Source organism: Chenopodium album, chromosome 11, assembly GCF_948465745.1.
Source record: "Chenopodium album chromosome 11, dcCheAlbu1.1, whole genome shotgun sequence".
NCBI classification, from domain to species: Eukaryota; Viridiplantae; Streptophyta; class Magnoliopsida; order Caryophyllales; family Amaranthaceae; genus Chenopodium; species Chenopodium album.
In genome coordinates this window covers 6,638,735-6,652,396 of record NC_137844.1, presented here as the reverse complement: position 1 = coordinate 6,652,396, position 13,662 = coordinate 6,638,735, and the positions used below count along the sequence as shown (strand labels likewise).

Here is a 13,662-nt window from a genome sequence, read left to right as displayed (position 1 = left end):
GGTACGCTCTACGTTAATCTTTCTTGCATCCGTTTCCGTTTACACAAAAAGGCGTCGGGTGGCAACCAACATAACACACGCAATGACGCAAGTCCCCAACAATAACATGAGAAAGGACATGAAATGAGCAACAGAAAACGAAACATCAAAGCAAAGAGATAACAGAAGAGAGAGAAACAACAATGGTGGCCATTTCACTGTACAGAGGAAACCTCCATAGATTACCTTCCGACGTACCAAGAAGGTGGTTAATGCCGACGCATGGTATTTCTATCAAGGATTTCCGATCTCTTCTTTGCCGCCGTTCCAAGGCTCTCTCTCTTCTCCCTTCTTCCTCTTCTTCCGTCGTCGAAAACCCTAACCCTAATTTTAATTTGAATCCTGTGAATTCCTTACCACCGCCGCCTAATCAATCGGATTTAAAGGGTGTTGAAAACCCTAATTTGGGTCATGAACCATCTAGTGATGTCGTTACTGTTGATGTTAGAATGAGTGATGCTGGTGATTCTGCGCCGTTGGATCATCCGCCATTGGTGATTGATGAGGGTGTTAAGATGCTGGTTGAAATTAAGGAGAAGGAGAATGAGAAGGAGAAGGAGAAGGAGAAGGAGAGTGCTCCTGTTGTAGATAATCCAATTGCTACTACTTTAGAGGTATAATTTCTTCTCCAATTTTGTAATTTAGTTTATAATTTTCAATTTATTGGATTTTTTCTGCTGGATTATTATGCCTGATTGCCAATTTACTGTCAATTATGATAATGTGGTTAACTGGTTTGCCCATTTCAAATTTGATTGTTAAATTAGATAACTTGAATTTATTATGTTTTATGTGTTTGAAATTATATTGTGTTGTCGTAGTACATTGGGTTTTTTGAATGGAAAAGTATTAGTGCATTGATATTTTAGGCAAGATAATTGGGAAATGGGGAGGTGGTGATGGTTGGTTGACTAGAGATGGTAAGATTGTGAGCTGCATTTTCCATGTATTATCGTTTGTATGTCTATAATTCTGTTGGAGCTATGCTGTTTGCCTGTTTGTCCTTTGTATGTTGTTCATTCAATGGTAGTCGTCATATGAACACCAGGCTTCCTAAGTTTAGCTTGCAACATAGTGATGAAATTGTTTTTGTGTGACATAGACTAGCAAAGAGAATATTTTTATTTTTTATTTTTATGTCAATAGAATGTTGCTTATGAGTGTTATGATTGAATAGTTGAGAAATTATATATGTAATCAATTCATAGAACGTTTGTGCTAGTGAGATGCTCCTGTTGATGGCCTGAAACTTGAAGCGGAAGACATTAGCTTATTTTTCTCCTTTTTCTCTTTGATAGTTTCAAGCATTTCCAATTTGCTATGTATTGATCTTTATCAAGCTTACAGTGGTTCATAACTGAAATTGTTTACCTTTGAACACAGGGCGATGACAAATTTGATGAAAAAGAGAAGCGGAAGAGAGAGGTTGAGGAAAAGTTGCATATATTAAATGAAAAGAAACACAATTTAGTACAAGCACTTAAGCAGGTAAGGCTTATTTATGCCTTGTCTGACTGGGTACTTTCCTTGCAGCTGTTGTCTTTGACTTGCTAGTGTTGGCTCTAGATTTCTCTGTATGGGGTTTGTACTTTCGTATAGGTTTTAGATATGTTTGTTTTGCATAACTTCAGCTGTTTGTGGCTGTTTGTTGAATGAATCTCATGTATGGAACTAGATTGCACATCATATCAGAGCGATTTCCTCCAGATTTATATTCCCTTGTTACTGATCTTATGGTTATACAAGTATCTTTTATCCTTGTAATTAGTCAAAGTCTTGTGTCATTTAGTTGAATGTTTCTTTCTGTGTCTTTACTCTTTAGGACTCATCTTGGTGTATTTAGTTCATTACATATGGGTTTAGTAGTGCCAATCTTGTCCACCATAGTAGCTTTTGTTTCCACTTGTTATCCTTTCATTTGTCCACCATAGTTGCTTTTGTTTCCTCATGCACCAATCTAACTTCTTTCATATGTTACCCTTTCATTATCCCTAACTTGACTTTTTTTTTTGGTTGCTTGTATAAAGATTTTGAATGCAGAAGAAGAACTAAAGAGACGAAGTAGTATGCAAGCAAGCCGACCTCCTCTTCCTCTTCAAGTGGATGTTTCAAATGACTCTGGGTCAATGACTCGTCATGCTACACCTAGAACTGGTTCAGAGGCAAATCTTAATGTTGATATGGAAGGAGGTGAAGGAGATGATGCTGTAAATAATAACCCACAATCTAGACAATTGCTCCGCATGAGCAGTACTTCACCCTCTGCGGAGTCTGCTCTCAGAAGAGCGCCATATTTCCAGCATAATGCGGTAAATTTTTATCAACTTCATTATCTCACTTACCCTTCTTTCTATGATATTGTAAAGTGTTAAGGACGTGACTTGTGAAAACTGCTAGAGCCTAGATGTGCAAAAATTTATCTGTTCCCTTGATTTTCTGTCATTTCTAGCTAGTTAATTTACCTTTGTCCTTTTTTGGTGGATCTGTGTAATTGTTGATCATTATGTCAAAGTAGTGCTAGTTTTAACTGCTCTATCCATGTGAATATGGGGCTACTGCATCTTTAATTTGATGCGGGGGGTTGGGGGGAGGGGGGTGGTAGTGTAAGTTTGTTTGGTGTATCCTGTATTGTTTGTTAATTTGAGATCTGAAGTGTAATAGGCGATTTGGTTTTGATACAGGTTTAAAGTTGGATAGGAAGTCTCTTTTGGTGATTATTTATGGAAACTTGTTAGTAAGAAGTTTTTTCTAAAATTTTAAAAATTTGGTTGCTGGATCTTTACAGCTTATTTAGTAGAGGATTTGGCTGGAGAAGAAAGGAAGGGAAAGGAAATGAATGACTTTCCATTTGGTTTTATAATATAATTTGTATGTTGGATTTGGTAGGAAAGGAAAGGAAAATTGTAAACTTTCCAGTTTCCATCTCTCCAAAATTGGAGGAATTGAGACACTCTGGATAAAAGAAAAATCTAAAAGTGTTAACCTTTTTATTCACTTGCCTTCCCTTGATTTCATTTTTTTACAGTCCTGTATTTCATTTTAACAGGCTTAATATATAACCAAGTATTGGATTTTCTTCAATTCCTTCCATTTAACCAAACATCTAAAAATAATGTATAATTATTTTCTTTTTCATTTTCTTCTATTTCTTTCCGTTTACTTCTTTTCACTAGAAACTACCAAACAAGCTGTCAATGTCGGATGAAGAGTGAGTAGGATGTTATTAATTGAAATCTTCTTAGCCTCCTTTTACAATAGTACGATTGAAGAGATCTCATTGAGTAAGAATGAGTTTTATTTGGATGCTTGTTTGTCACATGGCTCACATCTCAAGATGTTATGACTGCAAGACTTGTGAGTGGTTAGCATTCCTTTGATTTTTGAAGATAGGCATGCATATTTTGTGACAGTATCATACTATGTGTTAATTGGTTTGGAATTGAAGACCTTCTATAATGGGAAGTAAACAATGATTGAAGATGTGTAAAATTAATTGAGGTTGAAGAATTTGTTGTTGATCCAGGGGGAATTATGGATAACAAAATCTACTATAATTATATAAAAAAAAAAAAAGATTACCCACCAGGAAAGAAGAAAGCAGTAAGAAGATAAGATATATAATTAGTATAAATGTTAAAAGCTATTGTTGCATAGATGAACGGGGTGCCTTGTGGGAGCTGGTGAGCCTGATAAGATAATGACATAGTTTCAGTGACATCTGCGTATAAGGGAGGATGTCTACATGTATATATAATTTACATATAGGAAAATTCAAGTGATCTGATGCAAATTATTCTCAATCTTTCTCCATGAGGTAAAGTGGAAATATTTATTTTTAGATGGCCATGATATACAGGCCAAGTGTATATATGTACATGTGCACTACTTAAATCAACCATTTGGGAACAATGCTATCAATAATTGGTGGGTGATTTTTCTGATTCTTGTCTATTATGATTTGTTAATCAACTGGTTTAATTTGTAGAAAGAATTCTTTGTTTTGCTCTCTGCTAGTGCCTTTTGATCATGACAGTTTATTCAATTTAATTAATGATAAATAACTGTTCTGTTTCGCTATCAGAAGTTCATGCTCCGTGGGAGCATTAAAAAAAAGAAAAGAAAAGAAAAGAAAAGAAAACCATCAGTTGCATCCTGTATTCTTGGAAAATATATTAAAAAATATTCAAGCTGGCTTATCTTTGAATCACTGGAAAGCCTCATTTTAAACACAAGTGGCCTTTTAATACCGAATACAAATCATTGAAATAGCTGTCCGTAAATAAGTTTTGTCCTGCATGGATGTCCTTTTAAGGTGTCTTTAAGACTAATAATGAAATTTGTTACTTTTTTGTGGCTCTATGGAGTATGTGATAATAATGTAATGAAGGAAATAAAGATCCATTAGTTACATTCAGCTCAGATGTTATTTGCTTGTGCAGGCTCCTCATCCTTCACGAGCAGCATTGGTTGCTGCTGGCAGTCCCTCACGTTTTGCTCCCTCAGGAAATCAGGGTCACCCATCAAACTTGCCAACCGTGTCTGTACCTGGGACAAACTATTTTGCATCTTCACCTTCCCCTGCTGCTTCTGGTGGCACTTCAGGTTTTAGAGATGCTCGGCACCCAAGCCCATGGAATTAATGCCCTTGTATTCAATCTCAAGTTCAGACATACTAGGCGTATAAATTAGATAAGGTTTAATGCTCCGTTTTGGTGGACAAAGCTTGATTTTGTTGATTGCTTGCAGTAAATGGTAGTATCTACTAGGTTAGATAATTAAATTTGCAAATATAGACGCGGCTGTACTGATTTAGCAGTATTTGTTTCTTGTACTACATATAGTTCCTGATGTATGGTGTTGTGCCATGGAATTTCGACGTACATTATTGTTATCTCGGTTCTTGGTGTTCATTTTGGGTTGTATATCAGGGTGATTTTTGTAATGGATGTAAATGAATTGATAGAAAAACAGAATTTTATGCAATTTTAATGTCTTTATGAGGCTGTGTAAAGTCCATTTGGTTTAGCACCAACTCGTATATATATATAACCGGTAAACTCGTATTGAATAATGCAAATTCATACTGCTTCTGCTTCATGTTGTTTCTATTATGTAGTCATCGATGCATGTCTTTCCCAAGTAGATGATTTGGCTGAATCCTAGAAAGTTCAGCTTTATGGATTTTGGCATGTTATTTAAAAGAGCCAAGGCCTCGGCATATTTTCAGCAAATGATCTACTCTTCAATTTCAGCTGGACCACGAATTTATACATAAGAATTTGACACATCCTGTGCAAACCTACACCGCCTGTGGATGGATGATAATAATCCAACAAAGGACAAGTTTGGACTTATATCGTCACATGTGCTTCATTACAAGGTTCAATTTCTCTATCACCAAGCGTCTCTGTATTCAAATAATAGAAGTTCATGCTTTGCACGGCTGGCCCTTATATGCAAGTATTGCGTGTCGTGTGGCCTTGCACGTATGTCATTTGCAAGCGTGTGCACCATCCATGTTGCCTAGGAGTACAAGACTAGTTGCTGTCCGTGGGAGCCATTGTTTGATCTTGCACAAACTTCTGCTATATGATGCCTGCTTATGGTATTCACACAGCCACTTTTTAGCTGAAAGTGAAATACTCTATCCATGGGCTTGTATTTTTGTAACTACTATTTTGGACTGTGAATCCCACTAAAGATCTAAAGTTGAGTATTGTACTCGTAAACCATGCTTGATAGGAAAGGACACTTGAAGAAACGTGTACCAATCTTTTCCATGTCGATTTTGCATATTATCATATACGTGCTCCCATAAGAATTCTCCCTTGAATTGAAATTTTATTTATGTAAAAAAGAAGTTATTTTTCAATATAGAACTTCTTAACTCATCCTTATAAATGATCAAAGAGAGCACATCATTACTTGAACCAATACATAATTACAGTACTCGTATAACATAGTAAGTTTGGTACATTCGAGATAAGCTTTAAATTTTATCCTTTAGTATGCACTCGTCATCATGGTTGAAAGGAGTTTGTGTAGAAATGGATGAGATTCCGCTCCAGCTCACTTATGATGTTGAAAATTATCTTTAATACTAGTTAGGGCTTGTTCACTTCATCTTAATTTCAGTTTAGTTCAGCTCCAATCAGTTCAGTTCGGTTCAGCTCCTAATTTCGTTCTATCATAAAATATTCATTTTAGCTCAATTCAATTCAGTTCAGTAAATGTGAATAGACCCTTACCCTCAAACTGTAATCAACCATTGACATTATGTAGATCTTCTTATGAATAGGTAAATGGTAATAAGAGTGTAATATACATAGTGCAACTTATCATTAATACAAGGATTTAAATGTTTAATTATAAGGGCCTGTTCTGATTTACTAAACCGAGTTAAACTGAAGTGAACTAAATATTTTATGAGAGAAGGAAATTAGAAATTGATTTGAACTGAACTGAAAATAAATCGAAGAGAACTATCATCAACAAAATATATTTCCCCAAATTTTGAATTGCAAGCCTGAATTGTTAGTGTCTAAATAAATCATTGTTCTTGATTTGACTGGTTTGTATTATTAGTACTAGTGGCAAATCATTTTGAATGTCTAGGTTTATAGGTTTAATCACATGAATTACTTGAGCATTCATTTGCGGGAAAAAGTATTACCTAGCTATGTTGGCTATAACATAACCAGAATTAGTAAGTGGGGACCACAATTTAAATTAGTATCTAATGTTAATCATCGCAATTACAGCACGAGACAAAAGCAGCCTACCAGACAATTACAACCTAAACGAATGCCAAATTTTGATTAAGTTTGTCTATATTCCATCTCACGTGTTGCCTGCACGTTTTTTTTTTTTTTTTTTCAATTAGGAACCAGAAATGTGTTGCATACACTCTACAAATAGTCTAACACACAAGTGAAAGTTAAATAATAAAATACTTGTTGCAGCAACTAATGAGCTCTTTCCCCTATTGATTAAGGGCATATTTACTTCAGCTTAATTTTAGTTTAATTCAGCTCCAATCAGTTCAATTCAGCTTCTAATTTCTTTCTCCCATAAAATATTCATTTCAGCTTTATTCAGTTCAATTCAGCTTCAATCAGTGCAGTTCAGCTCAAATGTGAACAGGCCCTAAGGCTGATAGTCTGTGTACATTATTGTAGGTTACAAGATCTAATATTTCATTCTCATTGGATCATTTGCAATTTGTATTGTCCTTGTGATTTAATTTAAATAAAAAATAATATAGGTTTATCATAAATGTAAATGACATATGGATACTCATGAAAGGGAGCATTGGTGATTCCTTCACTTGAAATTTTAGTAATTTCTTTCACTGAATTTCTATCTTTAATTTTAGTAATATCTTTCACGTAATTTCTATCTTTAGTGCAAAGTAGATAGGGAAATATGTGTACAACTTTTTTTTTTCTTAAAAAAAATGTGTACAACTAGACTACATAATGAAAACTTTAAGTAATCAAATATTTGTAACACTGATTAACATGTGATTCTATTAATTGTGGGAGTTAGATATTGTATCATGATCTAATTGCCATGTACTTCAAAGAGCCTAGACTACCGAAGAATTAACCTACAGAACAATTAAGTGTGTAGTATTATATAAACTCGTCTAAACTTATTTTGTTTAAACTTATTTATTCTATCTATTTCAAACTTATTTTTTTTTTTATATTTATACTAATAATTCCAATAAACTAATTTATGTACGTGTAAAAATGTCTAAGAAAAACAAACTTTATAACTAATTAAGATAAGCTGAATAAAATTAGGACATGTTCACATTTTACTGAACTGAACTGAACGGAGCTGAAATGAATATTTTATGAGAGAAGGAAATTAAAAGCTAAACTGAACTGAACTAAACTGAACTGATTGAAACTGAATTAAGCTAAACTGAACTAAAGTGAAATGAAGCTAAAGTGAACAGGCCCTTAAAAGGTATGGCTAATTAATCAAACAATTAAACATTGTTAATTTGTAATTGAACTTTGGTTGAAAGAGACAATATGTCAAAACTCACGTAAAGTGGTCCCCATTTCATACACTTTCTGCACTAAACGCATGTAAAAGCATGTTACTTAAGGACCCTACTTTACCATTTCCCCATTTTCCCCATTTTTCCCCCTTCATTTCTCCCATTTTTTCCACACCCCAAAAACTTAGTCATATTTTGAGTCCTCAATCGGCGCAACTTAGCACCAAAACCCACTTCTCAACTCAACCTTCAAAAAATACACCATCAAACCCAAAACCAAACCCTAACCCACATAAATATGGCCCACAATCCGACCCACCGGCGCAAGTTAGCCACTCCGGACCCACCACAACCACAACCCACCACCGGAAAACGCCACCCTAAACCTTCCACCACCGCAAATTCCACCGTCTACAACCTCACCAACCACTTCTCACGGCTTCGGCCCAATCCAACAAAGCCCAATAACACCCAAAACCCACTTCCTATCAAACAAATTAACTCCCAATTACAAGCTAAACCCATTTCTAAATCTGTTAATTTAGACCCCTCTAATCAAAAATTTGGGAAAAATGAGAAAAGGGTTGTTTTAGAAAGTGCCAAAAATAAGTCTTTGGTTGTTGTTCAAGAGAAAGAAGTGAAAAATTTAGAGAAAGAAAGTAATAATACTAATAATAGTAAGGTTATGGTGGTAAAACAACCATCATTAGTGGTTAATGGGATTGATAAAAGGTCATTTAGTGATGCTAAAGTGGAGTTGGCTAATTTCTTGGTGACTAATTGTGCTAAAGTTGTTTCTGCTGATATGCCACCATTTATGCAGATTCATGCTGTTGGTTTTGCTAGGAAGATTAAAGATAGTCTTGAGAAATTCACTTCTAAGACTCTTGCTTTGTCACTCAAAAAGGTACTATTACTACTCTTGTTTTCCTAATGCTTTTGTTGTTTATGGTTGGTTCGGGATTAATAGTCGTGTTGATAGGATAGTGTAGTTTAAACTAGTAACGCGGGAGTTCGTGTTTTTGAAATGTGTGCTTTCATGAGATTGAGTGAAGATATACACCAAATTTATTGAAAAGAAGGGTAGTAAATGTTCTGGCTGTAAAATCATTAAAGATCAGTCCAATAGATTTGGTTTTGGATAAAATAAAGTTTTTAAGTGAAAGATTATGATTTGTTGAATGACTAAATGGTTTAGTTAGTTACAGTTATTTTGTTTTGAATATGATTTGATGATCCCAAAACAATAGAAACAGGGCCAAATTTTGAGATGAATACTGTTTAATTGACTATTCATGCTCAGAGAAATGATATGACAGTAGGTCATAGGTGTGTAATTGAATTTTTTTGGTCAGATTTGGGGTCCACCCTCAGCCTTTTTGCATTTGAACTTTGAAGAGTAGGTAAAAAAATATGACTATAGTTGAAAAAACATTAGGTAGGAAAACTAGAGTAATGTTATTATGATTCTATTGTAAATTAGAGTAATCTTTGGTTAGTCATTATAATGTTGAACATCAACAACATTGTTCCAACTTGCAATACCCTTGAAGAGAGGTTTCCCTTCTTCCCATTTAGCGAGGGTCGAAAGGACTAGATATTCAGATGTGCACAACCTTGTTTAGGGTGCATTCTAATCAGGTTTACAGCCGAGTAAATTCAATCTAATTTAATAAGTTCAAGTGAAAACAACATACGTTTAAGTGCTATAACAGACCTAAGTTGTTTCCAATTGACACTTGATGAATCATGAATGCATCAATGCAATTATACTGTATTGGTATAATAATGGGAAAAATCAACTTAAATAAACCATATCTTTGACACCCTTAAGTAGGTTTGAACAGTCAATGTAAATGTGACCAATATAATAAAACCATATAATATAATTAATGTTAAGGTGGGCAATAAGATTTGCATGAATTTCAGACCTTCAAATTAGTCCAAAATTGGGACCCATATTGTTGTTGGTCATGTCAAATAAATCCATATAAAGGGTTTGGTTGGTCAAATGCGTAGAAAATTTGACTAGCTTTGAATTGAATGAATGCAGGAACTTGATGGAGTTTATGGACCTGCTTGGCATTGTATTGTTGGGACCAGTTTTGGGTCATTTGTCACTCATTCTGTTGGTGGTTTTCTCTATTTTTCTTTGGATCAGAAATTGTATGTTTTGATTTTTAAAACTACTGTACAAAGAGCTGATTAATGGTATCAAAAAAATTAGAAAAAACAAAAATGAAGATGATTTTGATTTGGTGAATGAAGAATTGAAGATGCAGAAGAAAAAGAAAAGGTTTCCTAGGGAGTAAATAGTGAAACACATTTTGTAGTTTTGTATACCAAAGTTTGTCTGCTTATAGTATATTTTTGGGTTGGAATTTGGAAAGCTCAGCTTGTACATGTTTCTTGCCACTTCAAATATTAATACGATTAATCAAGTTATGACTTACAGTAGATGTTTTACGTAGTCTAGATGCTTTTGTGGTGTATGTTATGCATTATGATCACGGTGTATAATTAAGGAGATGGTATGAATGTATGATCTTGTATTGTTTTTGGAATGGTGACGATCTTATGACTATTTCGGCTATATTACAAGTTTACAACAATTTGTACAAGGTGCAAGGTTTATTTCTATTATGTTCAAATGACTGAAGTAGTATGCTTTATGAATGGTCTCAAGCTTTAACTCTTTGAAAGCTATGGATTGTCCTATAGAATACTTAGGGCCTGTTCTTTTCAGCTTAATTTCAGTTCAGTTCAGTTCAATTCCTAATTTTTTTTTCTCTCATAAACAATTCAGTTCAGCTCAGCTTAGTTCAGTTCAGTTCAGTAAATCAAAACAGACCCTTAATTAACATTAACACATCCAAGCCACGCATTATCTTACGTTCATAAAGATGAAAATTAGAATGAATAGAATGTATCCTTTGTAACCATTAAGCTTAACTTTTTTGAACAATTCTTGATCGATCATAGTTATGGTCATTTGTCAAATGGCTGCATTGATGGAACGAGTGTAATTGTAAACAATCTTCGATATTAAAATCGAAGTGAGGAGGTGCTCTTTTACTACTACTAGTCTACTACTACTTCCATACGGAGTAACATATAGATCTATTTTCGTTTGATATTTCGCATCAATCCTCTTTTGTTATAAATGTGTACTTCCTTTGACGTATGCTCGAGGAAGAAGTGTCCCAACACAACAATGACATGCATGGTCTTAAGTTGAGAGGTCCTTTTCAAAACATCCAGGACTCCTTTGCAAACTGGGAAAGTTCAATTCAAGTTGTGAATAGGACAGTACCGTACTACAATGTCTGCAAATGCTAACCAATTACGAAAAAGAGTACATTTATAGCATTTGCTTAAGCAATGCCTTAAAAGTTTAGTACTATCTTACATTAGCATAAGAGGCTGCATTTGAGCTAAAAAAAGCTGTTTGTTGGACACATGCGAATCTGCGTTTAACGTACATGTTTATTTGTGAATCTAAGGCATGAATTAGGGTATGCTCTATTCACTTGATATTCACTTATTAAACTTGTTTTTCTTTTAACTTACTTTCTAAATCAATCATGAATCATTACAAATATGTTGTTTCTAAATATTTGGGGTCATTTAACGTAATCTTCTTAGCAAAGACTAATAGATTGTATTGGAGATGATAATGTTATTATTCTATGGTAAATTATTCTTTTTGATAACAATTGTTATACTGTACATCATAATAATACGAGTAATACATAATGACTGCACCTCCTATTGTAATTAAACTTAACCTTTAAAATTGGACTGCTTAGTTGGAGTTGAACCAATTAATAAAAGGCCCAAGGTAACAAAGGTCATGATCCAGATCCACTATGTACCAACATATTGATCTTTCCAAGCGGATATTTGTTCACTATTATTAGACACTAAACATTAGACATTGTATACCTTTGAAGTTCAAACAGCCCCAGCCCCAGCCCCAGCCCCTGAACACAAGAACTATGGTCACTATAAAAACTACGGAGTACTCTATAATAGTGTTTTTTTTTTTTTTTTTTTTTTTAAGATAAGGAAAATTCCTTTGTAAGTAGGGGAGAAACTAGGAATCTTATTTGCGGGGTAAAAGGAAAGCCTCCAATCACTTGACCAACTTTGATTCTCGATAAATCGATAATAGATAAGATTGTGCGATTGTACTTGTATTAGTCTTCAGCTCATCATCCTTGTTCTTCTATGATGTAGAACAAGTGAACAACATTAACATGCGGAATATTTTTTTCCATTCCCTTTCACACGCGAGCCCATCTTTAAAATGTAGGTCACCAATATGCTTACTGGAAGCCCTTTTTTTTCTTTTTTTCAATAACTAGGTCCAATGACCGAAATTTGGGGAAAATAAATTTTGTTGGGTTACTTGTCCAAATATACGAGCAAATCCTTAAAACTCATTCATCTTGCATATTTTAGTCAATGGGCTCCATTTTGGGAGTGGTAGTTTATAGGATCATGATACAATATGATACCATGATAAATCTTCATTTGTTTAAACCAGATCCATGTTAGTAGAATAGTAGAGAGTCTAATTTTTTTTGAAGACCAAATAGTAGAGAGTCTAATTACAAATATAAGTTTAGCCATTTGTTATAGGTGGAGTAGTCCAACAGATTTGTAAGACTTTTAATATAACAGATAACTTCCTGACTCATATCTGGATTATATTCTCTCCACATATTGCCTTTTGTAATTAACTTGTTTAATGATTTAATTAAATTTCTAGTTTGATCGAGTAGAAGTATGTATCGAATTTATGATGTTTGTTTTTTATGCGTATTTTTATTGAAACTTTCTAGATAAACAATTAGTTGGAAATCTATTTTTATGCTAGGTGAGGAGCTATATTATGAAATAGGGTCTAAAATAAAAGTAAAGTTATCATATTCTCAAATACCCAAACCACATCAAATACAATTATTATGTTTTTTCCCAGTTTATGGTACCATAATTTGCACTCTTCGGAAGTTGGAAGTACAAAACTTACCGAACCACGTTAGATCCAATCATTTCCTATGAAATAGATTGTTGGCTAATATTTTGCCTTATGCCTTTAACAGTTGCACTTATCACCTTAATAAAAGTTTTAAAATTAAGATTTGTAATAATTAAAATTAAGTTTCAAAGAAAAATAATTAAATCTAATTTAGCAAATATAAGTACTTCGTAAAAAAATTTTGTTCACCTTATTTTCACTTATTTTATATTCACATAAGTTCAGTCTAGGAAAGATAAGTTCTGATAAGAGTTATCCAAATTTAAATTACAAATATAATAAGTTTTGATAAGGTCTAATAAGTTTATAATTCGTATAAGTTAAGTTCAATAAGTGAAAATTAGCTAAATTGAGCACACCTTAATCAGTAAAATTTAACTCTATATTTTGTAAGGTAAAGTTTTGGGTGAGACGGACTCACGTGAGTCCACTATCATGTTTTTGGTGTTGCGGGCCTCGTGATCGAGTTTAGTTAGCCCGCGCCTTTTTATTGGACTTTTGTTATTGAGCTCGGTCTCACGTGAGTCCGGTCTCACACAAAACCTTTTGATTTTGTAAACATAAG

General features: G+C 33.9%; 2 protein-coding genes across 2 annotated transcripts; both read left to right on the top strand.

Annotated features, from left to right (window-relative positions):
* Positions 1–43: 43 nt before the first annotated feature.
* On the top strand, positions 44–5,036 carry LOC145568408 (uncharacterized). Its single transcript, XM_081627832.1, has 4 exons — positions 44–653; positions 1,423–1,527; positions 2,067–2,348; positions 4,479–5,036. The coding sequence occupies exons 1-4, from the start codon at positions 183–185 to the stop codon at positions 4,677–4,679; spliced, it is 1,059 nt and encodes a 352-aa protein (XP_081483958.1). The 5' UTR covers positions 44–182; the 3' UTR covers positions 4,680–5,036.
* A 3,162-nt stretch (positions 5,037–8,198) lies between these two features.
* Positions 8,199–10,528, top strand: LOC145568407 (uncharacterized). The gene is made up of 2 exons (XM_081627831.1): positions 8,199–8,960; positions 10,107–10,528. The coding sequence occupies exons 1-2, from the start codon at positions 8,352–8,354 to the stop codon at positions 10,260–10,262; spliced, it is 765 nt and encodes a 254-aa protein (XP_081483957.1). The 5' UTR covers positions 8,199–8,351; the 3' UTR covers positions 10,263–10,528.
* The last annotated feature ends 3,134 nt before the right edge of the window (positions 10,529–13,662 follow it).

What these genes read in the sequence shown, in the direction of transcription:
- LOC145568408 (XM_081627832.1), top strand. Translation starts at nt 183, where the DNA reads ATGGTGGCCATTTCACTGTACAGAGGAAACCTCCATAGATTACCTTCC. An exon ending in CAATTGCTACTACTTTAGAG is followed by an intron (nt 654 to 1,422) that starts GTATAATTTCTT and finishes CTTTGAACACAG; the next exon opens with GGCGATGACAAATTTGATGA. An exon ending in TAGTACAAGCACTTAAGCAG is followed by an intron (nt 1,528 to 2,066) that starts GTAAGGCTTATT and finishes GCTTGTATAAAG; the next exon opens with ATTTTGAATGCAGAAGAAGA.
- LOC145568407 (XM_081627831.1), top strand. Translation starts at nt 8,352, where the DNA reads ATGGCCCACAATCCGACCCACCGGCGCAAGTTAGCCACTCCGGACCCA. An exon ending in TTGCTTTGTCACTCAAAAAG is followed by an intron (nt 8,961 to 10,106) that starts GTACTATTACTA and finishes GAATGAATGCAG; the next exon opens with GAACTTGATGGAGTTTATGG.